This window comes from Aotus nancymaae, unplaced genomic scaffold (genome assembly GCF_030222135.1).
Source record: "Aotus nancymaae isolate 86718 unplaced genomic scaffold, 86718_ANA_hifiasm-v0.15.2.pri h1tg000022l_1, whole genome shotgun sequence".
Taxonomy (NCBI): Eukaryota; Metazoa; Chordata; class Mammalia; order Primates; family Aotidae; genus Aotus; species Aotus nancymaae.
The window spans coordinates 2,094,557-2,115,161 of record NW_026988435.1 but is presented as its reverse complement, the minus strand read 5'-3'; the positions used below and the strand labels follow the sequence as shown (position 1 = coordinate 2,115,161).

Below are 20,605 nucleotides of genomic sequence, written 5' to 3'. Positions count from 1 at the left end.
TGTGTTTCTGTTTATATCAGACATGTCAACTTGTATATCAAGGGACCAAAAATTTCACGTTCGACAACTAAATAGTTTGCTGCCCTACCTTCCTTTCACCCAGAGCCCTAATTCTCACCTCCCTTTGTATTTTCCATGTCCATTTTTTTTTTTGCTTACCTACTCAAATTGTTGTCCAATTTAGATAACTCAGTTATCTGTGATCATATTATTCCTCACCCAGCACTTCTAACTGGTATCTTATCAAACTCTTTATCCTCTGTGCTCCAATCTTCTTCAGCCACATCTATGCCATAGTAAACATATTTCAAACTTCTGTGTCTTTGTGCACACCACGGTTTGTGTCTAGAATGCTCTTAACACGCTTCAGAATTAAGCTCAAATGTTATCTTCTGTGCAAAGAAGATCATTTCTCTACATCCCCACTCGTTAATTATGGCTTCCATTGTGTACATATCTCTTGTAAGCCCCCCACAGTGATACTAATATAATGATGAGTATTTTCCTAGATTGTAAGCTCCTTGAAGATCGCAGCTAAATCTTATTAATCAGTATACATAATGCTTTTCTGTATTTTGTTGTATTGGGACCCAACTTAACAAAGAGTAGATAGATAAATGCATTTGGACTAAGGGTATTGCATTACAACATATTGAACATGAAGGAAAAACATTGAAAATTCCAAAGATTCATATGCCTTCATCAGTAGCATTCATATGTTGTATACATTATACCAAAATATTGGAGAGCAACTAGAATGAATATTTTGTTGGTGTTTGCTTGAGTCCTGAGTGCTTTCATTCTGCTCACTCATTGTTATAATGGTAGACAGTCTTGTTGGCAGACGGATATAGGGCCCACATAATGAGGGCCGGTAGGCAGCCTGAACTTGTCCAGGTTGAGGGTGAAGAATAGCTGCTTTGGATCAAACTTAAAATTGTAATTCTATAAATACATAATTTATTGCAGGTATTTGAATAGCAGTGTATTTTTTCTTCTAGTTTTGTTTGTAAATGCAGAAACTTTTTTGTTGTTGAAGGTGTTTTAATTACTAATATACATTTCTCATAAGATTATGAGGGAAAAATTAATCAACTAAAACATTTAAGGGAACTAAAAAATTTAAGGGAACTAAAAATACTCTTTAGTAAACTTATAGGGATTCTGGAATAGCAACGAAGCAGACAGTTGAGGGGAAGGAGAAACAATTTTTTTAAAAATTGTATACAACTTTAAAAAGGTTAAATGTAAAATCTTTTATTAATTTCATATCTTTCTCATTTGGAAAGCAACCTGTTACACTTTGAAAGGAATGGGCAAGTAAAAATAATAGTGAGATAAATATATTTTTTGACAAAAATTACTGTTTTGACATTTTAATGAAGTTGAAAGTGGTGATCTTGTTCATTTTTCTTCTTTTGAACCATTGCCTAGATTATATAAGACTCTTTTGCAAATTTCTAAAGCATTTTAAGAGTATTGATGATATTTTAATGAGCAGCCAGTAGTTTGCTTTCTTCAAGTGGCTACATAAGATGAGCAGCCACTTCATACTACTTGTAGAAAAGATTTAAACACTGTTCTTGTCATGTTCTGGTGTCCTTTTTGACCCAGGGAGAAATACTGTGGCTAAAAATTACAAATCAAATTATTAACAAAAAATATGTATCTTTCATATAAATGACCATTTTCAAAATGTCAACTAGCGTATCTTCTGCTGCTTATATGAGTAGTTTATGCTGCTTATATGAGTAGAGGGCACAGGTGACTTATAGTGCCAGCTCTGAGAATGAGCAGAAGGTTGGACAGGTGAAGTGGAGACAAGTGGAATTAAATTGTAGTTGAAACTGGTGAGAGGTGAGACCTGTAGTGTCTCTAGAAGGCTGGTGATATTCTAAATGTAGAGGCTCGTAAGATATATTAAATCCTAACACATCAAAAAATGCCATGTGCTTACTCAGAAATCCCCTTTGACACGAAGGTGGGAACAAACTTAAAAACATTGTTTGCTTGCAAGCTGGGCATGGCGGCTCACGCCTGTAATCCTAGCACTGTGGGAGGCTGAGGTGGGGGAATCACGAGGTCGGAAGTTCGAGACCAGCCTGACTAACATGGTGAAACTCTGTCTCTGCTAAAACTACAAAAATTAGCCAAGTGTGGTGATGCATGCCTATAATCCGAGCTACTCAGGAGGCTAAGTCAGAAGAATCACATGAACCCGGGAAGCAGAGGTTGCAGTGAACCGAGATCGCACCACTGCACTGCAACCTGGGTGACAGAGAGAGACTCTGTCTCAAAAAAAAAAAAAAAAGATACATATATATAGATATAGATAGTTTGCTTGCAATCAGTTTGCTGAGTTAATAGGTTCTAAACATATTCTCAGCCTTTCATATGCTGAATCTCTTTTAGTGGTTAGTTAAATACTTCTTTATACTAATTTGAACTTGGATCAAAATATGGAATGAGGTGGAAAAATGACATTATAACTGTGATGTTCTTGCCTTCTTGAAGATCAATTTCTCATAAAATATTGTCACGTGAACCTACAGTGCCCTAAGGTGGTTTTGCCTTGGTGTTCTGATTGTTTTCTGGCTAACACTTGAGCTTTCCTTTTATAAGGGCTAGTGAGCATAACAGGTGACAGATACTGTAGGGTGGGCATTCTTTTTACAAGTATGTGAGTCAGCATGTTTGGAAGGCAGAGTGAGTTGGCTCATGGGCCTAAAGCTTTTTAGAATCTGGAAATAGTGTAAAGTGGAATGCCAACATGCTCTTTGATATAGCAGCTCCGTTTTTCCTTACACAAAGTATGCATTAATGTGAGTTTGCTTTACCAGTAACTTAATTATGAGCAGGCAAAATGGACTTCTGGAAGTGTTTGTCTTCAAGAATGCCCGATACTATCCATGGTTTGTATTAACATTATGTATCAGAACTTGATACATAATGTTAATATTTTACCTTGAAGGCCCACAAGTGGGCTCTTTCTCTGAATGGAAGTACTGTATAACTGTCTTTTCCTCATTTTCTGGAATAATTTTACATATTGTGCCAGCTTCATGGGTTAACATAATGCTGAAATCATGAGGTCTGTTGAGGTGTTCTTATCTACAGTACCAAGTATTTGAAATATTCCCCCTTAGCTCTGTAATAATAAAGGCTGAATTTAAGTACACATAAGGTTTACTGTGGTCTCTTCTCTCTACATGTTTACCTCTCACTCTGGTCATTTTCATACCTAACCTCCAGTTGTATTAAACTCCCTTGGAGCTGACACCTCACTAAACACACACACAGATGCATAAGCATCACATAGTCACTTTTTCTGTCCTCTTCAAAGGGTGCACTTTCTCTAGGAAGCATTCCCCAAGTTACCTTAGTTTGGACTAGTTACTCCTGTTCTGGGTTCCCATGTGTGCAGTACTTCTCCCCTCATGACATTTACCATATAGCTTTTTAAAGGTCATGCTTACAATGTTCTTCAGTAGATTGTGAAGTGCCCAAAGGATGGAAGCCATTAGTCTTATTCACAAATGTATCCCTGGTGTCTACACAGTGTGTTTTGTAATAGTTCTCAATCTGCTTTATTATTTAAATAATGATGCTTATTATTGTCGGTTTTGTTTTCAAAGATTCTCCAAAGTGAGGAAAAAAGGAACCATACTGAGAAGCCAGTCACTTTTCCAATTCAGGAAGATCCCAAAAAGGCATGTGATCTTTCCAGTTCCACGTCAGATACCAAAATAGGAGAAAGTGACAGACAGCCAAAAGAAAGCTTTTTTCAGTTTCTTGGTAACTTATTCAATATCTCGGGAAAATCATCTCTAGGAGAAGCTAAGCAGTCTTCTTTCAAAGATGACCATGATAAAACAGAGAAAAATTTACAGAATCCCAGTGACCATCATGAAGAAGGGATCACAAGGGAGAGAGAGATTTTCAGTGGCTCCCTAAGAACGCAGACACATCCAACAGAAGAACAAGACTCCAACTCATCCGAACTCTCAGATGCTTTTTCTTTGGATACAACTCAAGACAGTGAACAAGAAACCACTAATTTGCTAAAGTAAGTTTAAAATTTAATTGAACCAAAAAAATTGAGTTTTTTGGACCTAGCTTTGAGCTTTAGTTTTAATCCTATTAATTGATGGGATTGGAAAAGATATTCTGTGATGTCCCTACTACTGGGTAAAAAATTATATGATTCTCTATACCATACAGGTAATCAATTATGGTACAGAGAATCATAAAGGTAATCTAGGGCCTGCTAAATTTGTCTTAGTAAAATATTTATTTTTTCCCTGAATGGTAATGTTTTCTATTGCTGGAATTCCTCCTGTGTCAGGACAGGCAATATATTTAATATGTGCATTTTGAGGGAGAAATGGTCCTCTGCTTTGTATTCTTATTCTGTCAATATCTTCGTTCTGTAAAATTTAATTAAAGCAGTTAAGAACCGCAATTAAATGGACTCTTATTCATGAAACTAGCTTTATGAACCTTTACACAGCTCTAAGAAACTAAAATCTTGCTTGAAGAAGCGCTTTACCACCCTTTTCTTCTTTATTTAGCAAACACACACCAACTTGTTTTTCCTTTTACTCTCAAATGAGCTAGAAGGAATATTTTGTACCTATGGAATGTTTATAGCATTGTTGAGTCCATTTGGTATTTGTGTGACATAAAAGCATTCATTTGTAACTAGTAAGGTTCCATTTTATTGATTTTACTTTTGCCTCTGCTTGAGAATTTATTATTTGAAGAAGCCATCAATAATACTGTGGTCAGATATAAGTAGTACCTTGTAGTTAGTTATGCAGTTCTTTATAGTTTCTGGTGTCTTCATTTAGGTGCTTTCTGTTAATTCCTCATAGCAAGCTTATGATATAGGCATAGACCCATCTTACAGTTCTGTGAAACTAGATTAGAGTTTGTCCATCAAGAATCATGTTGTGGGGCTTGTTCCACCAGAAGTTAAAATGTATTGATAAAGCTGTCGTATTTGAAACAATGTCATACTGATGTAATATTTGGTAGACATTTAAATGGAACAGAGTAGACAGTCTAGAAATGGACTCTCATATATGTAATTGATATCTAGAATGTGATGGCATGATGTATTCCTCATCTTTGTATGAAAGTAAATTAAGATAGAGTAACAAATGTTTAAAATCATAAAAATTAAAAGCAGCATTTGTACATTTTTATTTTGGTGAGAAATGACTTTCTAAGCATAATAGCAATGGAAGGTATCAAGAGATCAGTAGATTAAAACTTACTCTCAGTTTTCAAACTCTTTTATGTCAAATAACATAAGCAATAATAAATTTAAATGAAAAATAAGAAAATTATATGCAGGAAAAAAATGAAAGAGAATGTTTTAACTGATAAGCAGTTTAGACACCAACTCACCAGCAGGGTATATGGCACTCATATACACTGTTAGGAGTTCAGTATAAATTGGTAACATTTTTTAGAAATTCAATTGGCAATATATGTCAAGAACCTTAAGTTTGTGGGTTATTTCTGATAATATACAGTGTTCATTCAAACATTATAGGAACATATGTTTGGAAATCAATGTCCAGCAGCAGAAAAGTGGCTCAGTAGTGCTGCATCCATAGCATGTGAATAGGATTCCAAGTGTGGTCCTTGGAGCCGTAGCAGCAGCTTCACCTGGGACCTCATTAGAAATGCACATTATCTATCAGATCCACTGAAGCACAATCTGCAGGAGTGGGTCCCAGCAGTATTCTAACAACCTCCCTAGATAACTGTTTTGCGTGCTCACATTTGACATCTAGCATTTTAAAGTAATTTAAAATGGTGATAATTTCGAGGTTATTATGGGAATTGGGTAGAATTGGGAGTTTTGTACTTTTTCCTTTCCTTTGATTTTGATTAGTTTGGTCAGATTTTTTTCTTTGGTACTAGTTGATTTTTAAAAAAGGGGGTGAGGAGGATACTTTGGCTCTTATTTCTTGTTATTAAAGCCCTCCTTGTTAATAGAATAATTGCTTAAGGCAATTCTTCAAAATCTCCTCAACAAAGAATGGTGGTCCTTCACCATTCTTTTTTCTTCACCAATGTTTTTTCCTTTCCTTCTTTTAGGAGGAAAAGATAAAAACCACCTGATTGCCAGTTTGACTGTGATGCCAGCTTCCTTCAGGCCTAGCTTTAAAAATCCCACAGTTTACCAAGCTTAGAATTATAGTTTCAGTAACTTCCTCCTGACAGCTGTCAACATGCTTAAGAATTATAATTTAAGAGGTGAATACCATTTTGGCAACAGTTCATTTTGATGGTAGGATTACAACTTACAACTGATTTTAGATGTTATTTAGATAATCTATGTAGAGAATTATTTATTAATGATAGTTTTGAGAATCTGGATTTTATTTTAAAGTTATTTTGGCTCTGTTATATGAATTATTAAAAGCAATGATATATTTAAGTTTTTTATTCATGATCATGAGAATATTTCAAATATAAAATGTTATTTAAAATAAAGAGCTTATAGGGAGAGGATGGTTAATGGATATAAAATTATAACTAGATCTACATAGAAGGAGTAAGTTCTAATGTTCCGTAGTACTATAGGATGACTATAGTTAATAATTGATCATATATTATCAAACAGCTAGTAGAGAGGACTCTAAATGTTCACAACACAAATGATAAATGTTTGTGATGGATATGCTGATTTCTCTGAATTAATCACTACACATTGTATACCTATATCAAAATATAACTCTGTATGCCATAAGTGTGTACAATTATTACATATAAATTAAAAAATAAAAGAGCCTATACTTTTGCAGTTACTAGGAGATTTCAGTGTCACATACAAAATTTCAATTTTTTAATATAAGGAGGAATGAATTAAGTTAAATATTTTCATTGCCTTTCTCATGATGAATGTTCCTACTTAAAAAAAAAAAAAGTGAATCAAGGTGTATTATAAAAGGTTAATAGTTTAAACAAGGTAATAAAATATCCTATATTGTATAGCAGACTATACTATCAAACACAATTTTTCTTATTACCATTACTACAGTTTTCAGAATTTAGACAAGTTATTACAGGTTGAGTATCCATTATCTAAAATGCTTGGGACCAGAAGTGTGTCAGATTTTTTATTTTTTTCAGATTTTAGACTTTTTGGGGGGATATTTGCATAGAAATAATGAGATATCTTGAGGATGGGACCTAAGTCTAAACATAAAATTCATTTATGTTTCATTTACATCTTATACACATAGCCTGAATTATTATAGGAAACTACAGTAATTTAAATGATTTGGGGCATGAAACAAAGTTGTGTACGTTGAACCATCAGAAAGCAAAGATGCTTGTTGATTTGTTTGAGTTATAGAGTCTGGATATGAGTCCTCTGTCAGATGCATATTTTGCAAATATTTTCTCAAATTCTGTAGGTTCTGTTTACTCTGTGGATAGTTTCTTTTGCTGTGCAGAAGCTCTTTAGTTCAATTAGGTACCACTTGTCAATTTTTTTGTTGTTGTTGCAATTGCTTTTGAAGTCTGTCATGAAGTCTTTGCCAAGGCTAGTGTCCAGAATGGTAGTTCCAAGGTTTTATTCCAGGGTTTTTGTAATTTTAGGTTTTATATTTAAGTCTTTAGTCCATCTCGAGTTGATTTTTGTATACGGTGAAAGGTAGGGGTCCAGTTTCAATCTTCTGCATATGGCTAGCAGTTATCAAAAGGACGTAAATGGACACTTCTCAAAAGAAGACATACACTTTGCCAAACAGCATAAGAAAAAGTATTCAATATCACTAATAATTAGAGAAATGCACATCAAAACCACAGTAAGATATTATCTCACACCAGTTGGAATGGCTATTATCAAAACATCAAAAAACAACATGCTGGTAAGGTTGTGGAGAGAAGGGAACCCTTATACACTGCTGGTTGGAGTGTAAATTCATTCATCCATTGTGGTAAGCAGTGTGGCCATTCCTCAAAAAACTTAGATTACCATTTGCCCCAGCAATCCTATTATTAGGTATATAACCAAAGGAATATAAATTATTCTACCATAAAGACACATGTATTTGTCTGTTCATAGCAATATTCACAATAGCAAAGACATGAAATCAAACTAGATGCCCATCAGTGGTGGACTGGATAAAGAAAATGTGGTACATAAACACCATGGAATAGTACACAGCCATTAAAAAGAATTAAATCATGTCCTTTGTAGCAACATAGACAGAGTGAGAGTCTATTGTCTAATTGAATTAACTCCTTTATGTCTAGTGTTTCATTATTAGAATGCTAAACATGTGAGAGTTCTTTATATCCTACTGCTCAAGGTCATTGCCAAGGTCTGATTTTTTCACACTGGAAAAATTGCAGACTCCGGCATAAATGGGTTAATGCAGGAACAGAAAAACCAAATACTGCATGTTCTTACTTCTATGTGGGAGCTAAACATTTAATACATGTGGACACAAAGAAGGGAATAATAGACACCAAGGCCTGTTTGAGGATAGAAAGAGGATTAGGACTAAAAAACTACCCATTGGGTAATATGCTGATTTTCTGGGTGACAAAATTATCTGCACATGAAACCCTCGTCACATGCAGTTTATCCATTTGACAAACCCACACATGACCTAAAATAAAAGTTGGAAAGAAGAAAAAAAAAGATAAATTTTCCGTTTATGATATCATGTTGGTACTCAAAAAGTTTTGGATTTTGGAGTATTTTGGATTTCAGATTTTCAGATTAGGAATGTTCAGCCTGTACCTATTATGTAAAGTGAACTAAAAAAAAAAAATCCTCACCAAAAGGCAATGTAAGTGATTTGATCTTTACTTAATAGTTTTGTCATTGTTTTTATATATAACTGACTGTACAAATTTTATTTTTAATATCCATAAAACCTTTATGAAACCTGTTTGACAACATTTTTAGATTGTTTTCTGTCTATTAATTTATGTTTCTGATGTAGTTTACATAGGAAGCTACTTTATTGTTGGGTTAATTTTTTTTTTAAGTTCTATTTCTGTTTTTCACAGGGACATATGCATATTGATAAACTCTTCTCTGAAAGCTCTCTTGTGATTTTTTTTTTTTTTAATTTGCTGGATTTGCAGCTTTTCTTTCTGTAGAAAAGCTAAAAAGCTTTTTCTATTATGCAAAAATATATTCCTTGTAATTTGAAAGGAAATAAATCTTACTGCTAAAAAAAGTAGCTTAGTCGTCCAGGTGTGGTGGTTCATGCCTATAATGACAGCACTTTGGGAGGCCAAGGCAGGCAGATCACTTGAGGTCAGGTGTTCAAAACCAGACTGGCTAGCATGATGAAACCCCATCTCTACCAAAAACATAAAAAATTAGCCAGGTGTGGTGGTGTGTACCTGTAATACCAGCTACTCAGGAGGTTCAGACGGGAGACTCACTTGAACCTGGGAGGTGAAAGTTGCAATGAGCCGAGATCGTGCCACTGCACTCCAGCCTGGGTGACAGAGCAAGACTCCATCTCAAAAAAATAAAAAAAGTAGCTTAGTCATATTTTCTTAAAAGTGAAGTAGGTACTTTTGCTGTAAGTCTAGCTATTACTTTCAGGCTGCTATTATGGAATTTTCTTTGAAGGATGATACATGTCTTTGATTGACCTTTGTAGTGTCAAGTGTATCAAATTTATCTAGAATAGAGCATAGCCATATGTATTACTGAGAGGCTTAATAAGCCCTCACATAATGAGTATACCCACCTCCTTAAATATTTGAAATTTTTAGATATTTTACTTTTTTTCTTACTATTCTTTGGATTATGTACCTTTGGTATGTAGTATAAGCTGTGGAGCCTGTGTATAATTACACCATGCATGACGTGATACTCCCTTTTCTCTGTTTAGCTTGTGAAACTACAAATGATATAAATACATAATAAAAATGCAATGGTAACTTCCATGTGAAAGAAGACTAAGTACAAAATTCTATTCTTACATATGAATCCTCCCACTGTTAATATAATGTGGAAAAGAGTTTTGTAATTTGTAGTTTTCCATCTTCAGCTTATTTTTAGCTATAGGCTTTTTGGCATTTCTGTTTACTCAGGAAAAATAAAAAATTAAAGGATGACTTTATGTTCTTATTATTTAATTGTGTGGACTCAACTACACTCCATGAAAGAATGATCTAAAAAATAATTGTGGCATGACTTAACCTTTTAAAAATGGGGAATTAAAAAAAAGGCAGAGGAGTGTAGCTCATTAGTACCTGAAGGGACTGACTATAAAATATGAAGCTGAACTTGTAACTTTGATTTCCCATTCTTTAAATATGATATAGTTGTTTAGTCTAAAGAATGTATATTTTAATGACAAGTATATAATATTTCCACTTCCAGTGCTGCATGTTAGTTAGAAATTTAAACATGTAAAGTAATATAAATTAACTTAATCAACTTTGTTGAAAGTACTCAGAAATCCCTAAAAAATATAAAACAGTGATTCCCACCACCTTCCCACCACCTACCCTGCAAAAGACCCCAATACCAAAAGGTATTATTATAGTGAGTTGAAGTTTACTGGACTTTTCTGTGGTCTATTAGAAGTCCTTTTAGATCAAAAGTTGCATTGAAGCAGGATAAAACGCTTTGACATTTGGTTAAGACAGAGTTGGTAGTAAGAGGACCTAAGTTTACTACATTAGAATAAATTTCTGATCCTTATCTCTTATTTCCATTGACCATGAACATTTCTTGATATTGATTTCTTCAGAATTATTTTTGTGATCTTTTGCAAAAGAAACATTGCAGTCTGTTAACAGTAGGTTTTAGGCATGAAATGTTAAAACTTTGAGAGTAAAAAATGTCATTTATTCAGGCTTCTATATCCTCATATGTTGTTCTGAAAGGCTTTTGTATTTTCTGAATAACTTATGTATTTTGATATGCTATTTTACTAATAGCATTAATTTACCTATTTTTTTTCTTCTTACATGTTTTCAGGGACTGGTTGCCTTATCCAGCTTTTTAATTTCATTGTTTTATTTGTATATTCACCATTCATTCATTTAACTTTTGGGATTTTGTTGGTAGTTACAAATTAAGTGTTTAATGATCCTATTATCATAGAGCTTACTTTGAGTAAAACTTGATACATCATTTAAATTGGTATGAAGTTTCACTACATTATAAAACAGAAAATGGTACAAATCTTTTTTTCCATATTGCATATAACAATAGGAAGATTCATATGTAGAACACAATTTTGTACTTAGTTTTCTTACACATAGAAGTTGCCATCACATTTTATTATTTATGTCATAGTTGGTTCCGTGTAAGAGGCTTACATAGAGAGATTAATAAAAACAATACATTGGGCTGTGTCTTCATAAGGATTAGATTTTTAAAAAATAACAAGGAGGCAAGACCCAAATGTCAAATAATGCTGTCTCATTCAAGTTTTGATTTTGTTTCGTAACAGTACTTGATGTAGCCTGAAATTCATGCAGCAACTAAGACCCATTTTTTGCAAGATAAAACTTTTCTTTATGCATCTGCTTTAGTGCTCTATAATGGACAGTGAAAATAAATGAATATAGCTAACATAGTTTTTTACAATAGTGGTGTGTCAGTATTTTAACAGGCCAGGAGATATATAGGATGAAATATTTCAGCTAAAAGTCAAGAAGTATTTAAGAGACACAGTTGGTGAAGTTTTCACACATCAAAAGAGATATACTTTCTCTTTTATCAATTAGAAAAATTGAGAATTCTTAATGTAACTGCTTTAAAGTTGTCAATAAAATGTATTTTTTAGCTATTGGAATACTGATAACTGAATTTTTAAATTATTCATGTGTATTTCATAGTAATATTTTGGTTAATCATATGTCTAATCAGAAAAAATCAAGTAGCACACACGTCAGATTTTTCTATCATACTTAAGAAAAAATAATTTCAACTGTTAGAGTCGGGTGCATCTGCAGGTTTGTTACATGGATAACTTGCATGTTGTGAGGCTTTGGTGTGCAGATTATTTCGTCACCCAGGTAATAGACATAGTACCTGACAGGTAGTATTTCAGTCCTCGCCCTCTTCCTACCCTCGCCACTCAAGTAGGCCCCACTGTTTATTGTTCTCTCTTTGGGTCCATTTGTACTCAACATTTATCTTCCAGTTATATGTGAGAACATGTGGGATTTGGTGTTCCTGCATTAATTCACTTAGGATCATGGCCTCCACCTGCATTCATGTTGCTGCAAAGGACATGATTTTCTTCTTTTCTGTGTCTCCGTAGTACTTGATGGCGTCTGTGTACCACATTTTCTTTATGCAGTCTACCATTGGTGCAGCTAGGTTGGTTTCATAGTTTTGCTGTTGTGGATAGTGCTGCAATGAACATACAACTGTATGCCATAATTTTATAGTCAGGAAACCAAAAGGTAATTAGAGTTCAAAATTTAAAACATTTTGATTATCACATATAAGAATTAAGACATTAGTTTGAAATAGGTTTCTTAGCACTAAGCATCATTGCTTTACTTATTCATTAATTCACGAGAAGGTATTAAGCATATACAATTTGCCAAGTCTTGTGTGGGGCACTTAGAAAGATAATTAAGACACAGTACCTTCCCTCAAATAGCCACCAGGCTAGTGGAGAAGATAAATAAGTGCACAGATCTTTATGCTTAATGTGGCAAATGTGCTCTGTGCACTCACAGATCAAAGACTAACTGTCCATCTTAGTAGTAGAGGGATAGGTTTGCAGTGGACATGATTTGTGTGCTGAGTCTTAGAGGACATTAGAGTTTCCTACAGATTCTGGCATTAAGGGCAGAGAACAGCGTGTGTAATTGGCTACAAGATGGCATGGCACAGTGTGAGAACTCCCAGAGGTAGCTTTGCCAAAGGAAACCGGGTGCTGAGAGGATCAGGATCTTTATACTGGGGTTGGTTGGTTCTCTATACTTACTCTAGACATCTATTTTGATTTTTGCATTTGTCCAAGCAGTTTAATACTCACTACACTAATTGAATATTTGAAGAACTGAACACAGAGAATTTTAATGCAGTTTTGTCATTTATTGAGTTAACAAATACATAATGTGTGCTTACTATGGTCTAGGTATCTTGCCATCTGTTTTTCTTTAAAACGTTTCCAACTTACATGCTAAACGTTGCTGTTCAAATTCACCTCTCAGAGTAAAGGAATAGAAGGTCATTATGATGCTTTAATGTGGTGGAGAAATCAGTGATGTATCCCTAAATTTGTAGTAATATGAGGCCCAAAGTCAATCTGGTTACTTAGAGTCAGATACTGCTTTGAGATCAGAACTGGAACCCAGGGCTTGGACTCATCAGCCCATATTCTTTTAACCACAGTCAGGGGTATGTATGTAATCAGGTAAGAAGGAGCAATTCTAAGGAGCTGAGACATTCTTCATGCTACATTGACATTCAGGTGCTGCTTGTTAAATTTTTATTATTTTTAATAAAGGTAAGTTTAAAGCATTCTAGGATTCACTCCCCAAATTGTTACATAGTAAGGGAAGTAGTGTTTAAAAGGTGTACTTTTACCACAGTTGCTGGGATTAGTATGAAGTATTATTAGTTATATTTCTTGATACTCTTCATGCTCTCTTTTTACAGACAAATTGATGGTAAACCAGAGAAACCTTCAGTAACATATGCAACATATCGAGGCCCAAGACACATTAGGAAATATTTAACTCAACAGATGGGCTTGGCAACTGTGAATACCTTGGACAGAGGAAATGAAAGTTCTGACTCTAGTACAAACACACACGTTGACCCTGGAAGTGAGATTGAGGCTGGGATACTGCCAGTGTTGTCATCAGCTAGTACAGACTCATCTATGAATGGAAATCTACTTGAAGGCCCATTAGAAGACTCTGATTGTAGCAAAACAAGTCTCAATACAGACAGTTCTTTGACAAATAACCCAGAACTGCAGACTGTTGCCTCTTCCAATAATCTTTTAAATAAAAATGCATGGAGGGGTACTGAGAGAAATAGGTCATCCCCTTCTTCTCTGACGAGCTCCAGCTATGATGGAGAATCTGACTCACAGCACCATTTAAGTTGTGAACCAGTTTCTCAGACCAACAGAAATTTGGTATGTTCAGCATTGTTTACAGGAAATAACAGTAGCAAAGTCCCTTGCAGCCCAGATTTTCAGAGAGTAACTACAACAGAAAATACAACAAAAGAAAACAGCTCTGTGATGAGTAATAGGACATTGGTGCAAAGAGAAGAGCTTGTTGAGCCTCAGGGCCCTGCTATTTCTGATTTTTCTTGTAGTAAATCTGATGGGAGTGACACTACTGAACAGGAAAGTACAAATTTGCCAAGTCCAAATAAATCAATTAGGCATGAAGATCTGCAGTTGCCAGAGAGTGAGTGTTCTAACAAGCAAACCATAGGTAACTCATCAAAGCAAGCTGCCACTCACACCAATATCATTGTTCTTCAGAGACATGCTGTGACAGACACAGAATTTGTAAATGAAGGAAAGGGATTATCTGCCCAAGACTCACAGAAAAATGTGGCTGTTAGAGAAATCAGGCAAGAAACAGAAAGTGCCTCAGCTGGTGAACCCATAGCTTCAAGTCATGTAAAAGCTCCAGTAGATAAAAGTGAGTCGTTACCCAAAGATACTGACCAGTTCTTTGAAACCGAAGCCAAAAAGCTTGATTTTAGGTCACGTGATAAAATTCCTTATACTAGAATGAATAAAAAAGACCTCGCCTCTGTAAATTACATCAGTGAATCAGCAGTTGCAGCATGCTTAGCAAATAAAAATGCACCTGAGTTGAAATTTGAACTTAATAGAAGTCACATTTCAGAAACTCCTCTTGACTCGAAGAGTCCTCAGCAAGCCAAAGTATCACCTGATGCTAAAACATCTCTTAGCCTTGACTGTAAAAATATAAATTTCAATATTTCACCTCCTACCTTTGTTTCTGGGGATGAGATGTTGAGCAAGTTGGATATTCCTGATTTAATGAATGAGGGTTCTCCTGTGCCTATTGAAACTGGGAATGTCAACATTGTTGGTATTTCCTATCAGCCTAGTAAGTGTAAAGAAGAAAATGTGAAAAATCCTGTTGAGGCTGCAGGCAGGAAGAGTCCTCCTCCTTCCTTTTGCCTTGAATATACATCTGCAATTTTTGAATCCAAGGAAGTTCTTTCTAATAGCGAAAAATGCCAGGTTCTTCCAAGTTCTGAAGCCAGTGGCCCTGACTTAACTGGGATGGAGCTATTGAGCTTTGACTCTGGAAGCCTCTCTAAGGACTGCAGTTCCATTTTATCTCAAGACCCTAACAGAGTAGAGTTAATGTCCTCAAACACAAAAGCAAATACGACTATAACAGAGAAGTCTAATTCTCTTTCCTTGGAAGCCAAAACTGATAACATTGCTAAAATTGCATCAAAAGCTGAAATTGATGATCAGAACAATGTTCTTGTTGAGTCACATTCTGGAAGAGGAAAAACTATATCCTTGTCCAAAATATCTCTTTCACAAGCAGAGTCAAGAGACATTTCTCAGGATAAAATGTCTTCTTTTCTATTGAGAATTACCCATGTGCCAGAAAAGCCTGTTTTATCAGAATTAACATCTCTAGAAGTTAAACAGGACAAAAGTTTTCAATCAATTATTCATAATGAGATTGAAGAGAAGTGTTTAGATGCTGGCCTTAAAGAGAAATGCCAAGCTGAGCTTTCTCCTGCTGCCTCCAAATATGAAGATATACCAGAAACAGAGGTTGATGCCTTAGGCTCTCCTCCTGCTCTTCTCAAAAGTAATATATCTGGGATTTTACCACTTGTTCATGATGAGAAAGTCAGTATGCAGATGGCACAGAATTGTGAAGCTAGCACTTGTATGATTCATCAATCTTTGGATATTTGTGGGACTAAAAAGATTTCTGGTCACTCAGAATTGGCAGAACTCAACTTAACTAATATTTCCCCTAAATTCCAAGAAACTGGCAGCACAAAAGTTAATTCACCTTTTCTTGATTCTGATACCAGCTTGGAAAAAAATGTTTCTGCATCTGAGGACTCAAGCTTTCTTAATGTACCTTCTGTGCTGAGATCAGAAAAGAAATCCTCATCTTACAGAAAGAAAGAGAGCATTCATTTTTTAAATGGTGGTATCGATAGTCTGTCATCTTCCTCTAGTTACCCTGAAGAAGGTAGCATAATAAATTCACATAAGCCACAAAGTAATTTTGATTCTATACAAGTTACCAGAGATCTCACACATGAAGGTACCTCCTTAACTAACCTGTTGTGCCCTAACTCTGCTCATTTGGAATTTGAAGCACCTATCTCAATTTGGGCAGAAGTGACCCAGATTCAGGAACATTCAGGGATTTATACTGGGAAGATATCTCCTGATTTCCTAACCGCTGCCCAATATGACAATCCCACAGAAGCAGAGATTGGAGCAGTTGCTGGGCCTGCAGCGTCAGTTAACAGCTCAGACCAACAGTGTTCTGAAGCCTCCACTGAGCACATAGAAGCCAGGAGAAGAGCACGTGACCAACTTTCGGATGTCGAAAGTGGTTTACTCAAAAAGGCCAATACATTGATTGATGAGATTTTTAATTCTGTCAGGGAAGAACTAATATTTAAACACACAGTGAGTACCTGCCAGGAGCATATAGCCATAGAAGGTATAATGAATCTGGATACCCTGAAAGAAGACATCTCTGAGAAAAACCCATCAGAAGTGACACTAACAGAGATCCAACAGACAGAAGGTTTGGAAGAGCAGGGCGTGGAAAACAAGTCAGAAGTCGAAGAGAAGCCCTGTGTTTCACCGACAGCTGGTGAGAAGAGTCTTCTTGTTGATCCTGATAGTATGAATGTATCTTGTTTGTTAGAAGATAAAGCTAGGGAATTAGTTAATGAGATTATTTATGTAGCTCAAGAAAAATTGAGAAATGTTGCTTTTGAAGATACTGAGGATACTTGGGATTCTGAACTTCAGGCTAATACTTCACAAATTCTGAACAGTGGTAGTGTTAAGCCACATGATGTAGTTAGAGAGTTCTTGGTATCAGAACAGCCAGTAAATCAAAGCACACAAATTAGTGAAAGTAAAGTATTAAGTAAATTCTTCTCCATAAGTAACTTAGCTAGTGGCACAGAGTCAATTAAGGGGAGAGAAATTGTTCTCTACCAAAAATCCCCATTTTCTGGAAATGTAGCTGGACTGTCTGATAGTATAAATTTGCAGGAATCAGATACAGTTTTACTAGCTGAAGACATGTCACATGAACGGTTAGATGATGGGGTAAAAACACATTCATTTTGCAGCAAGGACTATGATGAGACAATGGAAAGAGAGTATGTGGATAATAACGAAACTGCGTCAGAGGTTGGAAGATCTCTTGTATTAAATTTCGAATGGCCTCCGCTTGTGAGTGACGATATCCATGCACCTAGTGCATCTAAAAGCAGTTTGTCTGATAGCCTTGTATGTATATCTGAAAAAAACTTGCCAGGACACAGTAAAAACACACCCCTTGCAACATCAGAAGTAGAGAAAATACACAAGAGGGATAATGAAATAAATATGGGGAAAATTGAGCTTGTACCTTCCATGTTAGAAACGGGGAAAACAAACAAAAAGGATGCTGAATTGAATATTGTGAAATATGAGGCAGTCCCTCCTATGTTAGAAATGGGAAGAACACATAAAATGGATGCTGAATTGGATGTCACGAAAACTGAGGCAAAAGCTAATGTTTTTAAAATGGGAGAAGTATACCAAATGGATGCAGAGAGGTGTATTGAAAAACTTGAGGGGTCACCTGTCATTTTAGGAATGGAAAAAGCTTATAAGATGAAGGATACTGAAGGGGATGTTGGCAAAATTGAGGTGATACCTACTATGCCAGAAGTGACAAATATCCACCAAAAGGATGCCGAAGGTGATATTGTAAAGACTGAGATGACACCTGTTACAATAGACATGGAAAATATTTACCAAACGCATGATGAAGGAGATATTGGCAAGACTGGGGCGGTGTCCATGTCTGAAGTGGAAAATGTCTACCAAAAAGATGGTGAAGGGATTAGTGAAAAGGCTGAAGTGATAACTGTTACATTAGCAATAGAAAGTGCTTGCCAAAAGGATGCTGAAGGGGATATTTCAAAGGCTGAAGTGATGCCTGTGGGGTTAGAAATGCCCATTGCATTAGAGGTAGCAAATACTTACCAAAAAAACGCCAAAGGGATTACCAGTAACACTGAGAGACCTATATTGGAAACAGAAGCTACATATCCAAAGACTGCTGAAGAAGTCGTTAAGAATACTGAAATAGTACCGTGTGTGTTAAAAGTGAAGGAAGCACACAAGGTAACACCTGTCCCCTTAGAAATGGAAAAAGCATGCAAGAGAGATGTTAAAGAGACTATTGGAGCAACTGTGTCCATGCCCTCTGTGATAGAAATGGAAAAAACATCCCAAGAAGATGGTGGTGAGAATATTGAGAAACACAAAGTGTTACCCACAGTGGTAGACATTGAGAAAATACATGGAACAGGACTGGGATTGACCATTACACAAGTGGAGGCCATGCCTCCTGCATTTGAAAGTAAAACACCACAAGAGTATGCGGAAGGGAGCATTGGAGAAACAAAGGAAGAGCCTACTGAGATAAAAGAAGGCTTGATAGCACATGAAAATAGACTTGCTTCACATTTCAGGGGATATGAATCACCTACATTAAGTAAGGATTATGAGGGCTACCCAGTCCCACCAATGCCAGATTTTCAACCTGGGGATACCAAAGGAAGGCTAGATAAAAGAATGTCTCTTATTGGAATATATGACAAGAGGAGAGAGCCAGATTATAGTGGTGAAAAATATAATTTAGCTTTTGTTTCTCAAGATGAGCAAGAAAATTCTTCCTTTACTATATTATACGAAGAGCCACTTCAAGAGGAGGACGTGTGTGCTTCCACAGAAGTGAGACGAACACAGCCTGTCTTGTTTCCTGATACATCTCCCGACAGCATCCCTGTTCTGGCATGCGAAGGGTCTGAGAGTAGAACTGACCTTGTGCATCACTTTGAAAAAGGTACAAAATTAGGTGAGACATTTGATAGTGATAGTTCAGAAATGTTCTTATCAGTGGAGGCCAAAAGGTACAAAATTTATCCTTTAGCTTTGTCTCCCATCTATGAGGATGACAGTTCACAGGAAGACATTCTCTCCAGTGAGGTTTCACCTGGTCACCATGGCCCCAGGAAATCAAGAGAGAGTGAAAACCAGTCCTCGTCTGTGTTATCCCTTCTCCAGTCAGTGTCAGAGCGTTTAAAGATGAATTTTGACGAAGATGACAGAGAGGCAGCTGAGGAGGAGGAAGAGGTGGAAGCAGCAGCATTGGAAAAAGGAGATTTGAGGGCAGGAAGGAGAGAGCATGTTACCTTCCAGTTGCCAGATCCTTCCATCACATTTTACCCTGATGACCAGGAAAGCATTCGAATTTCTAAAAATTCATATGTGATGCCAAATGAACCTACTACCTCCAATCTGCAAGTTGGTCTGTGGCCAGAAAAGACCTCATTTCTTCAGAAATCTGACCTTACTTCTAAACTACATTCTTCTTTAAAGAGTGCTTATCATCAGTATCTGCAGACTTCCTCAGAAAAAGGAGCCAGATTTGGTGGGATTTTTCAGGAACCAGTGTCAAAGCATTTCCGTGTTCAAGACAGTCCAGGCAGATTGAGCCCATTCATAGAGGTAAGTTATTTTGTTTATTATATTAGTAATTATTAAAGCTTTGGATCATGAAGTTATCTAAAGGCTTATTAAGAAAATCAGTGTTTTGAGGTTGTAGAGGTTGTATAAAGTTTGTTTCATAAAAGTATCAGATTTATTTTTTGGTTGAAATACATCCTAATTCATGTATTTTAGCTGGACTATTTAGAAAACAAAATTGCTTGGTCAGAATTTAAAAAGCATAATACTGGAGAAAGGTTATTTTGAAGTCTTTTGCTAATATTTTTCAAACTAAATTAGGTGACAACATCATAAATTTCTCAAGGTACTGTATGTGGGAAAATTGTCACTTTGCATTTAGCTTATTAGTCTCATGAAAAATCTTTCTGTTGAGTAAAATTTTTAAGTATTTGACAGCAGCCTTTCACTACAACTCAGTGAGCAACCTAAATCAAAAAGAACTGGAAACATTATAGCTGAAATTTAAAATGTTTTGAAATTCAATTACATTTTTCTTTGATTTAGAAATATTTAAATGTTCAATGTGGAATATTTATTAAATATATGGGACTTTTCTTTCTGACATTCCCAAGATCATGGTACTTTCAAGATAAAGATACAGGATGTCCAAGGCCTGTGTTTTTACCTTAAACAGACTTCATGGCAAACAGTAATACGTGAAGGCCAACCAAACCTTGCAAAGCAAAGTCATTTTAAAAGGAATGATGGGATTTGAAGAAATGTTTCTTTCATTGTTCTCCATTGCCTACCAAATCAAGTGGAAAGTGATTTAACTCTGCTTTATAAGGCCCCCAAATTCTGTTTTGACCAACCTTGTCTCCCCACACTCTGGGTACACA

At 35.8% G+C, this 20,605-nt stretch overlaps 1 protein-coding gene across 2 annotated transcripts in view; it reads left to right on the top strand.

The window, feature by feature from the left end:
* CRYBG3 (crystallin beta-gamma domain containing 3) overlaps positions 1-20,605 on the top strand; it is a 133,597-nt gene that overhangs the window by 39,657 nt on the left and 73,335 nt on the right. For both annotated transcript variants that reach the window (XM_012474147.3, XM_012474148.3), the window contains 2 exons: positions 3,636-4,066; positions 13,634-19,766. In XM_012474147.3, coding sequence (XP_012329570.2) covers positions 3,636-4,066; positions 13,634-19,766 — 6,564 coding nt within the window. The remainder of the gene's footprint in view (positions 1-3,635; positions 4,067-13,633; positions 19,767-20,605) is intronic.